Here is a 15,515-nt window from a genome sequence, read left to right on the forward strand (position 1 = left end):
AGACCAGGCTGACAGGAAACTCATTAGCAAAGAGAAGCTGGACCTGCAGAGTAATTATCTCTGGCTCTGAAGCCAGCATGATTTTTATTGTTCATCATAACCAGGTGACATCATCATTCTTCACGTCTTTGCTGCTTTTGTATCAGTAACCAATAAAAACCTTCCATCATGGATGGGATGAAGCGACCGGAGACCCGGCCAATCACACCTCAGATGATGTCATTAAAAAGGGTAAACAGTACAAATACGGTCCCAAGGTCCAGCTCCACCTGTCAGTCAAAGAGGCCACACCCCCAGAAATGCAAACTTGAAACCTAAATACAAATTAAACAGGTGGGTTTTAAAAAGTTCTACCCACAGGCGTTAAACATGTCTGTTTTAACATCTGTCTGTGGGCACTGACTCACTGCTGCCTCTGCTGGACGTTAGAGGAACTTGTGTTAAACGTGCGAGGATGTTGAGGATGCTTGGTGTAATCGTGCAGGTACCAGCACGCGCCTCGATTCTTCACCTGATTTAAAAACATAAAATCAGGTCTTAGTAAAAAGACGAATGGAGAAACCTAAAAGACTAAATAAATAAACTAAATAAATAAACTAAATAAATAAACCTAAAAGACTATTTAATCTGTCGACTGCTTCATTTCTCTTTACATACCAGCTGATGACTGACCTGTGTGTGTGTCTGTGTGTGTGTGTTCCTGTGTGTGTGTGTGTGTGTGTGTGTTCCTGTGTGTGTGTGTGTGTGTGTTCCTGTGTGTGTGTGTGTGTGTGTTCCTGTGTGTGTGTGTGTGTGTGTGTGTGTGTGTTCCTGTGTGTGTGTGTGTGTGTGTGTGTGTGTGTGTGTGTGTGTGTGTGTGTGTGTGTGTGTGTGTGTTCCTGTGTGTGTGTGTGTTCCTGTGTGTGTGTGTCTGTGTGTGTGTGTGTTCCTGTGTGTGTGTGTGTGTGTTCCTGTGTGTGTTCCTGTGTGTGTGTGTGTGTGTGTGTTCCTGTGTGTGTGTGTGTGTGTGTGTGTGTGTGTGTGTGTGTGTGTGTGTGTCTGTGTGTGTTTCTGTGTGTGTGTTTCTGTGTGTGTGTGTCTGTTTCTGTGTGTGTGTCTGTTTCTGTGTGTGTCTGTTTCTGTGTGTCTGTGTGTGTGTGTGTGTGTGTGTGTGCGTCTGTTTCTGTGTGTATGTTTCTGTGTGTATGTTTCTCTGTGTGTGTTTCTGTGTGTGTGTGTTTCTGTGTGTGTGTGTGTGTGCGTCTGTTTCTGTGTGTCTGTTTCTGTGTGTATGTTTCTCTGTGTGTGTTTCTGTGTGTGTGTTTCTGTGTGTCTGTTTCTGTGTGTATGTTTCTGTGTGTGTGTGTGTGTGTGTCTGTTTCTGTGTGTGTATGTTTCTGTGTGTGTGTGTGTGTGTGTGTGTGTGTGTGTGTGTGTCTGTTTCTGTGTGTGTATGTTTCTGTGTGTGTGTCTGTTTCTGTGTGTGTGTGTTTCTGTGTGTGTGTGTTTCTGTGTGTGTGTGTGTGTCTGTTTCTGTGTGTGTGTGTGTGTATGTTTCTGTGTGTGTGTGTGTGTCTGTTTCTGTGTGTGTGTGTTTCTGTGTGTGTGTGTGTGTCTGTTTCTGTGTGTGTGTGTTTCTGTGTGTGTGTGTGTGTGTGTATGTTTCTGTGTGTGTCTGTTTCTGTGTGTGTGTGTTTCTGTGTGTGTGTTTCTGTGTGTGTGTTTCTGTGTGTGTGTGTGCGTCTGTTTCTGTGTGTGTATGTTTCTGTGTGTGTCTGTTTCTGTGTGTGTGTGTTTCTGTGTGCGTCTGTTTCTGTGTGTGTGTGTGTTTCTGTGTGTGTATGTTTCTGTGTGTGTATGTTTCTGTGTGTGTGTGTGTTTCTGTGTGTGTATGTTTCTGTGTGTGTCTGTTTCTGTGTGTGTGTGTGTGTATGTTTCTGTGTGTGTGTGTGCGTCTGTTTCTGTGTGTGTGTGTGTGTGTTTCTGTGTGTGTCTGTTTCTCTGTGTGTGTTTCTGTGTGTGTCTGTTTCTGTGTGTGTGTGCATTCATCTCCTGAGCTGGTGATTACACAGGAGGCCTTCGATGGTTTTGGTGAATAACAATCAGTTTTCTCGCTGATTTACGAGGATTTGGCTGCAGGAGCTCGTGAGCTTCTTTCTCATCAGGTTCCATTTAAAACATTTTCTTTCTGCTCAGGTTTTTTTCTCCTTTTCAGTTTTCATCTCGTCTGTTTTTCCACTGACATTCAGCTGCTTTGAGCTCCCTGCTTATCAGTGTTTGGTTGATTTAGCACCTTCGTGCAGGCTTTGGTTCATTTTCATGCACCGACTTGAATATTTGATAAATATTTGACTATAATTTTTTTTAACAAGTCAAATCAAGTGAATTAAATTTTCCCTGTTCAAATGAAGAACAGAGTAAAATATAAATGACTGGCCTGCTCAAATACTCATCTCTCTACAGCGGTGGCTCCTGAATGTTGTGCTTTGATGCAAGTCCAGCTGGGCTGCAGGATGCTGCACGCTGGGACACGAAACCATTTTCCTGATTCACGGTGAACAAACGTAAAGAACAAACAAAAGCCGGGCTATAGACTAGGGTCTGAGGAGTCTCCTGCGTGGGAACATGCACACCATGATCGCACTGGCACAGAGCACAGTTCAGCTGGACTCGGGCACATCTGGCACAACTACCGACCACACAGAACTTCACCGTGACACCGAGCTGAAGCTGCTGTTTGAGGCCATTAACAAAGATCTGCTCTCTGCCGAGTGTTTCCTCTCGCTCAGCATGAGGTGCAGCTTAAACCGAATCCACAGGAAATGATCTCATCGGTGTCCTCCATATTTCCCATCCCTCTCTTGAACCGACGGCCTGAACCTGTTCGTCTGTGAGACTCATTCCCAGCATCTCTCTCTGTGGGGAGTCCAGCCTCCACTCAGAGGAAACGTTTCCAAACCTCTGACAGAATCAAACCTGAAACCTGCAGCTGTAAATCACCTGGATGGAGAACCAGGCCCGGGACTGACCCGCTGATTTATCAGCAGCTGCTGGCTCCAACATCTGCACCTCCACAGCTGAACCACCAGAGAAGCCGACGTCTCGCATCTTATCATTTATTATTCTGTACTTTGTGTTTTAAAAACACAGTTTCACCCGGAGTTCATACCCTAAGCGCTCCTCCACCCTTCACACACAAACACCTTCCTGTGCTTTCACACCCGCCCTCCCCGCCCATCTGCCAGTCATCTTGTCATCAGGTGTCAGGTGGACGTGGCTGTCCTTGCTCTTGAGTCTCAGGCTTGTTTCACACAGACGGACTTATCCACGTTTCATAACCGAGTCCGTATTGGGACAAAGGAAAAGGCTAACGTCTCTGGGATGTACTCTCACAGAAGATCTGAAACGGGAATCAAAGGGATACAATTTTCCTCTCACAGACTTTGTTGCCTTTTTCCAACCTGGTTTATTTGATTAAATGTCAGGAATGCTGAGAAATGCCCGGGTTTTAGATTTGGCTGTTACTGCTGCAGTTTCATTTTTATCTTAAAGTGGCCAAAACAATAAAATGTATAATATCAGAGCTCATCCAAGCTCTACAGAAATAAAGGGCCGGCGCACAAACAGCCGCTGTGAGATCATCACGGCTGTGTGAACCTGGACTGCAGCTTCTTCCTGCTGCTCAGCAGCTTCTTCCTGCTGCTCAGCAGCTTCTTCCTGCTGCTCAGCAGCTTCTTCCTGCTGCTCAGCAGCTTCTTCCTGCTGCTCAGCGAGATCTACCTGACAGAAACACGTCGGCACGTCTGACTGAGGGAGCATCTGCACACGTTCGTCTGTTTGGACCTGTTCATTCCTGCACTCCACCACAGGAGATCCCAGTTAGTGTGGCTGACTGGATCTGGCCTGGAGACAACCACGCTGTGCCTAGCAGGCAGCTAGCATCCAGTCAGACAAAGAGGCCACGCCCCCGTACCATGTGTCAGGCTGTAAACGTGTTTATTTCTGCTGTAGATTTGTGCACTGACTGCTGGACAGCAGAGGAACTGATGGTGCTGGTGCTTCAGTGCAGCTTCATGTCCGGTCCTCCTGTAGACGAGCTGCAGACTTGAGAAAGAGCTGTGCAAACACTCACTAAACCCTTCAACCTTGATTCTGACTGATCAGAGGGTCTGGGGTGCGTCCCACAGCGCTGCAGCCTCTGCTTCTCTCATCATGTATAATTAGCTCTCTGAAAGGAGACCGTCATCTCTCAGCTGCATCACTGCAGCCATCGTGTCCACCACAGGACACCTCGTGCCTCAGGAGGCATCTGACAAGACCGCATTAAATTCTACCCGAGGATGAGATCATGCTGACTTATAAATCAGCTGCAGTCCAGTAAGATTCCTGTGCAGCCATCAGCCAGTGACAGACGGGACGTTTGACCTTCCTGACAGGACGAGCTAAGATGTTAAAACAAACGCAGCTGCTGCAGGTCGTGACCTTTAACACTATTATTTATTAGTTATTATTTGACAGATGAAGAAATGATCCAGCAGAGAAGGACACAGCTTTAAATCTCTGCTGGACGTTAGCAGGTACATGTCTAGTAGAAACCTCACTGTGGACACTCACAGGTCAAAGTGTGCAACATGAAGTACGATATCAGTTTGGATTTGTGATGTTACAGCTGGAAATGGTACAAAACATCATACAAGCATAAAGTTTGTTTATCGAGTGTTTGAGAAGAAACGCTGACCTGCACGTGAACCTTCTCTCTTAATTCCCCGTTAAGCCGCAGGCTGAATTAAAAAAGTGAGACAGGCCATAAAAAATGTGACGTCAGGTCATAAATAGGCAGAGGAATGCCAGAGACAAGCGAGGACACGGTTAGACGGAGCAGCAGATCCGCCTTCAGACTATAAATACTCAAAGGATCAACTGAAAGTTTCCTCCTTCAACACCACAGAGCCGACGTTCACCCGAGACTCGAGCGACCGGACGCATACGAAGAACGACAGTTTGTTTCTCCAGGTTCATCAGGTCTTTCATCGGATCAGTCTCATAATTACTGACGTCTGGAAAAACGGGACTTCTTCTACAGCGAAGAACAGATGAAAGTTGTCATCGGTTAATTCAGATTTTTATGAATTTGAGTGTTTTTGTCATCTTTACACTCAAAGCCTGAACGTTGAGATCAGATCCAAGAAGAAATCCTGTTTTCTGCTTTCAGAAACCTGCCAGAAATAAAAAAGATGCAGATCGCCTCTAATGTCAGTGTTACATCATAACTGATGTTGTTCTATTAATACAGGTGGGAGGCGGGCAGGTGAGGGCGGTTCCTGGTTGGTTGTTCTGCAGCAGGATCGATGATGGAGAGGACTTCGTGGAAAGTTGAGTCTGTGATGAAACGATGCTTTTCTAAATCCCACAGGCAGGTCACGTCCTGCAGTAGGAAGTCCTTGGACAGCAGACGAATGAGTTTCCCATCGACATGGATGGAATTGCTGCAGGATCCCAAAATAAGAGCGTTTGTTTCCAGACCGAATGCCTCTGAGACTAACGAGTTTCCCAAGAGTGTATTTTTATCTCTGCTGTCCCAGGATGCTGCTCGGACACAAACCGTCCACACTGTTGAATCCTGCGCTGCAGTGACCGGGCGGCTGCAATAAAGCTGAGTTATCTCCTCAGGACCTCTAATGATCCTTTATTGCAGCTCATCTCAGCATAACTCTCTAATCCTTCATTATAATCCAGAGACACGTGCTGCTGATACCCGGCAGCATCAGGACATCTTCATGCCAAGTTTCCTTCATTCATCACAACACTTTTTATTTAATCAGGAAGTGACACGCTGAGGAGGAACAGCGTCGCCGGTGAGCGTGTCCCGGGTTAGGCTGCACCTGAAAAACTAAACCCTCACTGAGTTTGCAGCAAAGCACAATAATCACACAGAGCGTAATGTGGTGCTGATGAAGTATCCACGTCGGGTGGAGGTGCAGAGGTTCTGTCTAGATCCTGAACTGCTCTTTATCTGTTATCATTTATTTCACAAACACATGCGGATGTTTTGTGTATCAAGATATGAAATAATCAGCAAGCAGCGTTCATGCTGGAGCAGCTCCACCATCAAAGACTGTAGAGCTGTAGCTGTAGAGATAAACGTGCGTGCGGTGGAGTCACTGCTGGTCACTGATGCTCAGATCGCGGTTTGGAGCTGTGTTTGCATCAGAGGCTCGAGGACTCTGCTGAATAGCAGCTTCAGCCCAGTCTGCTGTTGATCTGCTGCTCCAGTGGCCGGCGGAGAGGTTTGAGATGATCCACAGGAAGGAAGATGAGGGGGCGGAGGATTGACGGATGTTTGTTCAGGTTCCTACAACACCTGAAGCCTTTAAGCCTGAGCCGGAGAAATCCAGGCAGAAACTTCCAGCAGCATCAGCTGGATTAGTCGGTCAGAGGAAAACAGCCCGAGGTCGTCACATCCACCCTCTTGTTTCCCTGCTGGTTCAAAGCGTTGATGGTGGAGCTGCATCTGTGCTGCATTAGCTTCTGGAAACACGAAACCTCTCGTTGCTTTCAGCCAGCTTGTTATTGGAGCCGGTCGCTGAACCTCGAAGACTTTTCAAACAACATGATGGATGGAGCAAAAGTGCTGCGTTGTTTGTTGACTCTGACTCTCTGCATTTATTTGGGATTTCATCAGTTTCCACTTTGGATCTCTGAGAGGTTTAGGCGGGGAGGCGGGGCTGACGTGACAGCACGGCCTGACTCTCTGCCTGCGTTTGATTAAATGACTCCGACAGTAAAAACTGTGTTGGCACGATGTCGTATTGTTTATTCAAGGGTTAAAAAATACAGTTTGCAGAAGTTCTGTTACTGACAGAGAGTCACAAAGGCTGCAGGACGGGCGATTAAAGTGAACGGCTTTCCCCTCCCATGATGTTCACAGAAAATATGATGAAAGCTTCAGTTAACGAGGTCAGCGTTGAACCACCTCATCCCTGTGAGCCTCAGACTTACACTTCTTTCTGCTCTGCGATCTTTATGATGTCAAACAGAGCAGATATCCTAAGCCCCGCCCACTAGCTGTTATAAGCCATATTTCCAAGCAGCAGCCAGAAAACTGTGATGACCGGAGTGTTTGGATGCCAGCTTTCAGCTCTCTGGGATCACTTCACATACACGAGCTCAGTGTTAGAGACTGTGGCCATGTTTGGACCTGATATACGACAGGAAACAAACTGGTACTTTAGCTGCTCCTGTGGAGAAACACCAGCAACCATCATCCACTCAGCCGTGAGAGGAAAACACGAACATATGTGGTGTTTAAGCAGTGGCAGAAAGATTCCCGCTGCTGTGAGAGAAACCAGGAGGACGAAGATGAATCTGAAGAGGACGAGCGGGAATGAGAAAACAGAAGAAGGGGAAAAGCCAGAGGACAGGGTGGGAGGACGTGGGCGTCTTATTATCAGTGTTTACCCACAGCAGCAGCAGACGATCAGCAGGACGTTCAAGTTATTGACCGCTGGCCGTTTATCTCACACGTCTGCTCCCTGCACACGTGTGAGCGACGAGCAGCGGCGACACTCAGAGACACGTCGATGTGAGTCTGAGTCGTGTTTGTCCTCCAGACCGTAAATACTGAGACTGCAGAGTGCATATGCTACACACACACACACACACACACACAGACACACACACAGACACACACACAGACACATACACACACACACACACACACAGACACATACACACACACACACACACACACACACACACACAGACACACACACACACACACACACACACAGAGACACACACACACACACACACACACAGAGACACACACACACACACACACACACACACACACACACACACACACACACACACACACACACACACACAGAGACACACACACAGAGACACACACACACACACACAGAGACACACACACACACACACACACACACACAGACACACACAGACACACACACACAGACACACACACAGACACACACACACACAGAGACACACACACACACACACAGACACACACACAGACACACACACACACACACACAGACACACACACACACAGAGACACACACAGACACACACACACACAGACACACACAGAGACACACACAGACACACACACAGACACACACACACACAGACACACACAGAGACACACAGAGACACACACACACACACACACACACAGACACACACACAGACACACACAGACACACACAGACACACTGGAATAACAAACCTCCTGCCAAGAGCTGATTGGTCAAAATGAAAAATGTTATTGTTGTAAGCTGGTGATGATTTAAGGACACTTACATCAAGTAACTAAAAGAAGGCCGTGGACGCGGCGCCAGGATGCAAACAGCTGATCAATAATGTGACCCAATGAAGGCAGAGCCATTTTACAGTCGTTGCTGGTTTATGAAAAGCAGTGTTGGGTAAGTTACTTTAAATCAGTAACTTAGTTACATTACTAGTTACTTCCATCAAAAGTAACGTAGTTACTTCAAGTTACTCGTTACTTTCAAAGTAACCAGTTACTAGGGAAAGTAACTTTGGTTTTACTCAGACTTCTCTTGTTAATGTGTTGCTTCTGTAACTGGATACCCAGCAAGACTGCCAGTCTTCTAGCTTGCTTACTTGCCTAAATCCCAGTAACGAGTAACGCGTTCCTGATTTTGGCATAACAACTAGTTACCGTGCTCGTTACCACAATAATAACGTAGTTACTGTAATGCGTTACTTAATAACACCTTAGTCCCAACACTGATGAAAAGTCACAACTTTACCTTTACAGCCACTGGTTCATTTTCTAGACCCAGGAGTGACCTCGAAAGCTGTGACTCGGTAATCAAACTGAATCACACACGTATTAAACCTGAGCTCCGCCTCCTTGGGCGGTTTGTTACCACAGTAACCTCACAACAGCCATATTATTGGTCACATGATGTCATTAAAAATGCTCCAAAAAGCTCCAACAGCACAAACATGTCCAGAGGTCCAGTTCAGGTGAAGCTAGCAGCTACAGCCGCCTGGGTCACCATCAGTGTTGGTCAAGTTACATGAAATAATTAATCAGTAACTAATTACTGATTACGTCCCCAAAAAAGTAATCCCATTACTTTACTGATTACTTATTTTCAAAAGTAAGTAGTTACTTAGTTACCTTTTAAAAACATGATTTACAACCTGAATAGGTAATAAAGCGATAGATCTTTCAGCCCAATTCTACTTTTTCTGCATAATCCATCATACAAAATGTAATCAAATGGAAAAGTCTCTTTTTAAAACTTGTTTTATTAGTTTTAATCTTTTAACTTTATGCATCAAGCAAAAATTTAATTATATGCAAAATTCTCTGACTTGAAGAAATTAGTTTAACATTTAAACCTATTTTCTGCACATTCCAGCACATAAAATAAAGCGGACACTAATGTTTTGGTCACTTTTTATGGAATCAAACTCAAAGTAAGGTCAGTACTTCCACGCTTTAAACGCTGCACGCTCACACTCTCTCTGCACTCGATATGTGATCCATTGTTGATCTGCACACAGCTGTTGTCACTAACGGCGCACTCGCTTACGTCACTGTCACGAGACATTCTCGCAAAAAATCACGGTTTTAGTAACGCAGTAACGCAGCGTTCCTACGGGAAAGTAACGGTAATCTAATTACCGTTTTTGCAATAGTAATCCCTTAAGTTACTCGTTACTTGAAAAAAGTAATCAGATTACAGTAATGCGTTACTGCCCATCTCTGGTCACCATCCACCTGTCAGTCACAGAGGCCACGCCCCTAATACTGCAAACTTAACTTTTTGAGAGTATTATTATTATTACTATTATTATTACTATTATTATTACTATTATTATTATTATTAGAGGACTCTAATGTCTCTGCAAACGTCTTCCTTCAGCATCTGCAGCAGGGATTGTAGTGATTCTGATCACAGTCACATTTAAAACAAACCCATTAATCTAATCTCAGGAAAACAAAGAGAAAACTCTGTTTCCCAGTGTACACTGCTGCTGCTGCTGCTCTGTGGTCGTTTCCATCATACCCCCCCCTCAGAAAAAAAAGCTAAACTTTGACTGATAGACAACATTGAACCTTCATAAACCTGCATTCACACCTCAGGAGCAGCTCAGGCTTCAGCACCACCAACCTTCCAATCACAGGCCCTGCTCCATCTCCTGAGCCACACACAGGTGTGCACATCCACCCAACCCCACCACAAAAACCAGACTCCTGTGCTAACTGAAGGCCTGGACTGACTCACCAGTCTCTGTAGGATCCTCTTGCTCTTGTCATCGGTGCAGAAGTCAGACAGGATGGTCCTGTGGACCAGAACCAGGCCGTTCAGGAACAACCAGGACCCGAACCAGAGCAGAGCGAAGACCAGTGTCCCCCGACGAGACCACAGCCTGAGGCCCAGCCACCGGAGCAGGCACAGGCCGCCGCCGCCACGACCCCCTCCGCCGGACCCCAGCCCTCCTGGGAGCATGGCGGTGGATGCTGCAGGGCGCCGTCAGTCAGAAACGATCCTCAAAGCGTCCTCTGAATATTCAGCTAGGAACAGATTCTGAAACATCCGAATGTTTCAGTACGTTTGATTTGTAGTTTCGTAATTTTGAATGTTCCCTTTAAAAGTTCAGCTCGTCTCTCGTAAGCGAGACAAACTCTGTGTCACTGCCATGTTCCAGTCCGAAAACAAGAAGCAGGTGTTCGCCGGCCTCCTTTCAGAGCGATGCTCTTCTGTGATGTCAGGTCCAGAGCGTCGCTGGACACTCAGTGACCCACCAGTTTGTCCTGAAAGAGCCTGAAAACGACACGACAGTCTGTGCTCATCACAGACACACAGCCCAGCTCTGCAGGAACGATCTGAAGCTTTGTTTGTGCTCGATGCCGTTGTGTTGTTTCATATCCAACCTGCTGATTTATTTTCCACTCACAGAGTCAGCGAGAGAAATCCGAGGAGTCGCCTTCGAGCTCCGTGACACGGGCGTCCGAGCTCGTCTGCAGCGCCGTGTGGCATCTGCACGCACACTCACTCAGCCCCACAGATCTGCGTCTCCACTGTCCTCGCGTCACCTCCTCGTGGCGTCGGCAGCTCTTGTGGTCGTCTCGCTGTCGAGCTGAAAAATGTCCCTGAAAAACATTCAGAGAGAAAAAAGTTGAACAGACTGCAGCTCTGGATTCTGGAGACGAGGATTTAATGAGAGGAAAAACAGAAAGTGAATTCATACAAAGAAACAACAGTGAGGAAGACCCTGATGAAGCTGTGAGAGGAGGGATTTGAATCTAAAGAAAGGACGGCAGGCGGCATTCAAGGAAGTTCCCAGAATCAAACATTCAATTTCAGGAGCTTGTCATGTTTTAAATCATGAGTTTTTAAAAAGCCATTCCTCCAGAAACGGTGACATCTCCAGAACGTTTAAAAGGAAGGTTCTCTTTCCCCACCGAAGAGCGCAGATGTTTCTGTAGACAAAGCTCACGAACGCGTCTTCTTCATCTGCTTGAGGAAGCCTGAGAGCTGCTCGCCTGGGTTCATGTGCTTCCTGCTCAGTGACAGAGCAGCGCCTTCGTTTGTAAACGCTGCAGAAATGTTGCAGAGACTCATTAAAGCTTGTGGCTGCGGTCGCTCTCTCTGAAGCATCCGGGGCATGAAGAAACCCGACAGCCGCAGCAGAAACACAAACATGTTTGAGAGTCAGGCGGTCAGCAGAGCTCGCTGGGATCAGAAGTCCAGATGATGAGCACCATCCAGGTGTTGTTGATGGGAGGCTGGGTGGAGGAGAGGACGCTGCTGCAGACGGAGCAGCTGATACCTGCTCCTCTCCACTGGCGGGTGGATGTTCGAGTTCTCGGAGTTTGGTTTTGAACATCGATGTACTTCGAGCCACTTTTCTGAAATTAAAGCAGACGGCAGCGTCTCTGAAATAAACCGACCCTGCCAGAGCGTAAACACCTCCATAAATCATGAAGCGCTTTAATGATGCTGCATACTTGGTGGGAAACAAACGACAGCAGTTCTCAGCAGAGATTTTACAGCTCGGCAGGGGCGGATCTGCTCTGAGATGCAACGTCCTCCTCAGAGGGGCCGCCATCATTTTTTACCAGCAAATATTTTACCGACACTTGACTTCACTGCGTTAGCACGGATTTCACACGCTACACGAACAGCTTGTGTCTGTATGTTTGCAAAGGACTCCGACTGTGGACAAATGAAACGCTCCGACGACGACAGCTTTACGGCACACACAGAATTCCCAACGGCGGTGACAAACGACAGCATCCTCTGGCAGTCACTCGACTGTGGGGAGGAAGAACTCCATTTTAACAGGAAGAGACATCTGGCCGAGCAACATCTGCAATAACTGGTTAAAGGGAGACAGGAAATGGGGCTGGGGGTGTGAAGAGTGCTTAGTGCATCATGGGAAGTCCCACAGCAGGCTGACGTCATTAGCCAAACAATGCACTGTTTGTCCATCACTGTGGAAACAGATGAGGACAAAACTAACCAGCAGCTTGTTTCTGGTTGAGAGGCCGACAACAGCCACAAAGGATTTCTGTGGCTTGTTTAAATTAAATAAAAGAAGATTTGAAGCTTTGAATGATAAAAAGCTTTCAGGACCACAGAAGGACGCAGAGACACATAACGAGCAGAAAGCAGCGTGACTGAGGAGGATTCAGATCGCCAGGAACAACCAGCGAGCCTGCAGCGCTCTGATAGGCTGATACGGTACCGTGAGGCCATTAAGATGAGAGGCCTGATTATTGTTAATCGTTTTTTCTTGGATGTATTTGACACACAGAGTCTGAAAAGCTTAAACAAAGGCTGATGGTGACACCAGTACCTGATTGATATTCGAAGGAAATCCAAGGAAGCTGGAAGAAGTTGCATCGCTAGAACTGTTCACCAAGCATGAAGTTCATTTTGATGCGAGGAGCAGAGCACAGCCATTCATCACTCTGGAGGCGGCCGATACATCACAGTGTGGATCAAGTTTATAACTGAGCAACACATTTAAGCTGAAATCTTCCTTTTTCTTCAGCAGTGATGACTGATACAAACAACAGACTCATCAAGAAATCAATTCTGCTTCGGCTGGACGTGCCTGGAGCTCGCAGCAGGTCTGCATCCATCGATGCAACAGGTGCTGAAGCTCTGCTGCCCTGCAGACCATCGTCACTCACAGAGCGCCTGCTGGAGCTTCTCCCACAAACGTGTTTGAGCAGCAGCTCGCTGCACTTCTCACGATGATACCAGTGCGTTTGCGTTCCTGTTGTTCTCACTGAAACACTAAAGCGCAGCTCCAGGTCTGACTGTGACAGGGCATAAACGGCACTTTTACTGGGCGTGTCTGAAGTCTGAAATGATGCAGTGACCTTGATTTACACTGAAAGAGAAATAAACAGAGACGATATGAAATCTTGCCGCTCACCGTTAAACTGTTGTGTCGACGCTCAGGAAGCTCTGCAGCCGGCTGCCATGACAAAAGCCTCCAGCCAGGCTCAACTCATGAAAGCTTTTCTTCCAGATGATTAAACCTTTGCACAAACGTGCACACTGGCACTTCTTCTGCTCTTTTTTTCCTCCGCTGGTGTTTCTTCTCGCCCCCTCAGGTGATGATGACTTTCCCTGTCTTCTTATTTTAAAGACTGAAATAATCCCAAAGTTTTCCTCTGAGCTGATGAGACTCCAAAATGTGCAGCAGCTGCTGAAACGATCCACCCAGCCACCCAGCAGACCTGAGGTCTGCAGCTCCTCCACTCTTCTGTGTTTCAGCAGAAACTCTCGGCTGTGTCTCTGAGAGCAGCAGGAGGTGCAGGTTTCTGCTGCACCTGGGGACGAGGGGGTCTGTGAGCCCTGACTCCGGTCTGACAGGCAGCCGCCGCTCCGGCACTCCTCCGCTGTTCCAGAGCCGCTGGTTTCTCCTCAGAGTGCTGCCTCCTCCTGCTCCTCCTCGCTCTCTCAGTGTGCCGCGCGAGAGAGAGAGAGCGTGTGTGTGTGTGTGTGTGTGTGTGTGTGTGTGTGTGTGTGTCGCACTCAGGCTTGTTCGTTCAGCCTCGTTCCCTTCCTTCCTCCCTTCAGTCTGCTTCCTCTCTTTATTCCTCAGCTGTGTTTGCTCATGTTGTGGGACAAAAAAGTCCGATGAAGCTTTAAAGCAGCTCCTCCTCCTCACCCCCCTTCTCTTAAATACTCTTATACTCCCCCTCCCTCTCTTCTGCAGCTCTACCGAGGCTCGCCAAATTAAAAGCTCTCCCCCCATTTATCTCCCTTTCCTTTTCTGTCCCGGCCTCCCTCCCTCTGCTGGGGGGCGCAGCCTCGTGGCGTGTTCGTAATTGCCTCATTTGTAAAAAAGCCAATAAAGTTGTGCGAACATAAGAAGAGGGCAGCAGCAGCTCGATGCTTTGTTTGACGCCTCAGGGTCCAAAATTAAAGGTGCATTTAGTTATTTGTGGCCACTAGAGGGCAGAAAAGCCCAAACATGCTGATGGATAAACGGGTCTAATAATTACAGGTGTTGGTTTTTATTATCTTTATTCAAATTCCCTCTGACATGTGTGAAAATGCAGATATGTCAAAATACAACGTGAAACAGAAGAGAGACTTCACACAGCTTTGAGCTGCATTCACTCCTCACGCCCAGCGTCTGCTCCTCACAGAACTTAGTTTGAGTTCTTTGCATGTTTCTGTGATTTATTGAAGGATAATCGATGTTTAAAGACAGCTCAGAAAAAACGTTCAAAATTCAGCTGAGACGTGGTGACCTTTCTTCTTTAGAACCTCTGCAGGTCTGTGCATGCTGAACATCAGCCTCTGAGCCAACCGCTGACTGATGGGGATGCCACAGCTCCACGCTGATCACAGGTTTCAGCTTTTTAAGCACTGACCACACCACAAACATCCTCGATGACCAGCCTCTCCCACAGATCCAGGAGCGTTCTGGAGTCTGTGCATTTTCCAGCCTGATGGAGCGCCGCGTCTCGAGGCTAAACTCAACACTAAGCGGCTCTGAGATCAGAAAATTAACAATTTGCATCCGAGGCCAGGAAACTCCCCGGTCTTTAATCCCATTGAGAATCTGTGCTCAGTCCTTAAAAGGTGACTAGAAAAGTCTGCAAACTGATCATCTGGGTTTTCTGATGAAGCAGGAGTGGATCCAGCAAACCAAAAGATGTGTGGCCACGACCGTGGGAGGCAGCTGGAGCGCTGCTGGTGTTCAGAGGCCAGAACTATCTGTTATAAACTTAACAGAGCTGCAGCAGACTCAGCATCATCCCTGTGACTGGTCATCAAACTCTCACCTGCACCATAAGGAGCTGGTGACAGAGCTGACGTAGAAGTTAAATAGTCTTTTTATTCCATTTACACTTATTCATATTTTCCAGGTTCACTTCCTGCCCCGCTCAGAGCAAAGCGAGCGTCACTAACAGCAGGAGATCAGAAAGCATTAAAGGGGAGGTGGGTGGAGGTGGACGTGGTTGCAGAGCAGCAGCACCTGTATACAGGCTG

At 47.1% G+C, this 15,515-nt stretch overlaps 1 protein-coding gene across 3 annotated transcripts in view; it reads right to left on the reverse strand.

Moving 5' to 3' along the window:
- Positions 1–14,118, reverse strand: part of dipk1c (divergent protein kinase domain 1C) — a 44,403-nt gene extending 30,285 nt beyond the window's left edge. For 2 of the 3 annotated variants that reach the window (XM_085417657.1, XM_085417655.1), the window contains exons 1-2: positions 13,441–14,118; positions 10,275–11,143 (exon numbers count right to left, since the gene is read on the reverse strand). In XM_085417657.1, the coding sequence (XP_085273783.1) occupies positions 10,275–10,499 (225 nt within the window). In that variant the 5' untranslated portion in view covers positions 10,500–11,143; positions 13,441–14,118. Of the gene's footprint in view, positions 1–10,274; positions 11,144–12,852; positions 13,390–13,440 lie in introns of those variants that run through there. The other variant, XM_085417656.1, reaches the window with a different exon arrangement.
- Between the last annotated feature and the right edge of the window lie 1,397 nt (positions 14,119–15,515).

The sequence above is a fragment of the Rhamphochromis longiceps genome, linkage group LG9, assembly GCF_057381845.1.
Source record: "Rhamphochromis longiceps isolate RC_006_pf linkage group LG9, R_longiceps_female_GT1.1, whole genome shotgun sequence".
Lineage (NCBI taxonomy): Eukaryota > Metazoa > Chordata > Actinopteri > Cichliformes > Cichlidae > Rhamphochromis > Rhamphochromis longiceps.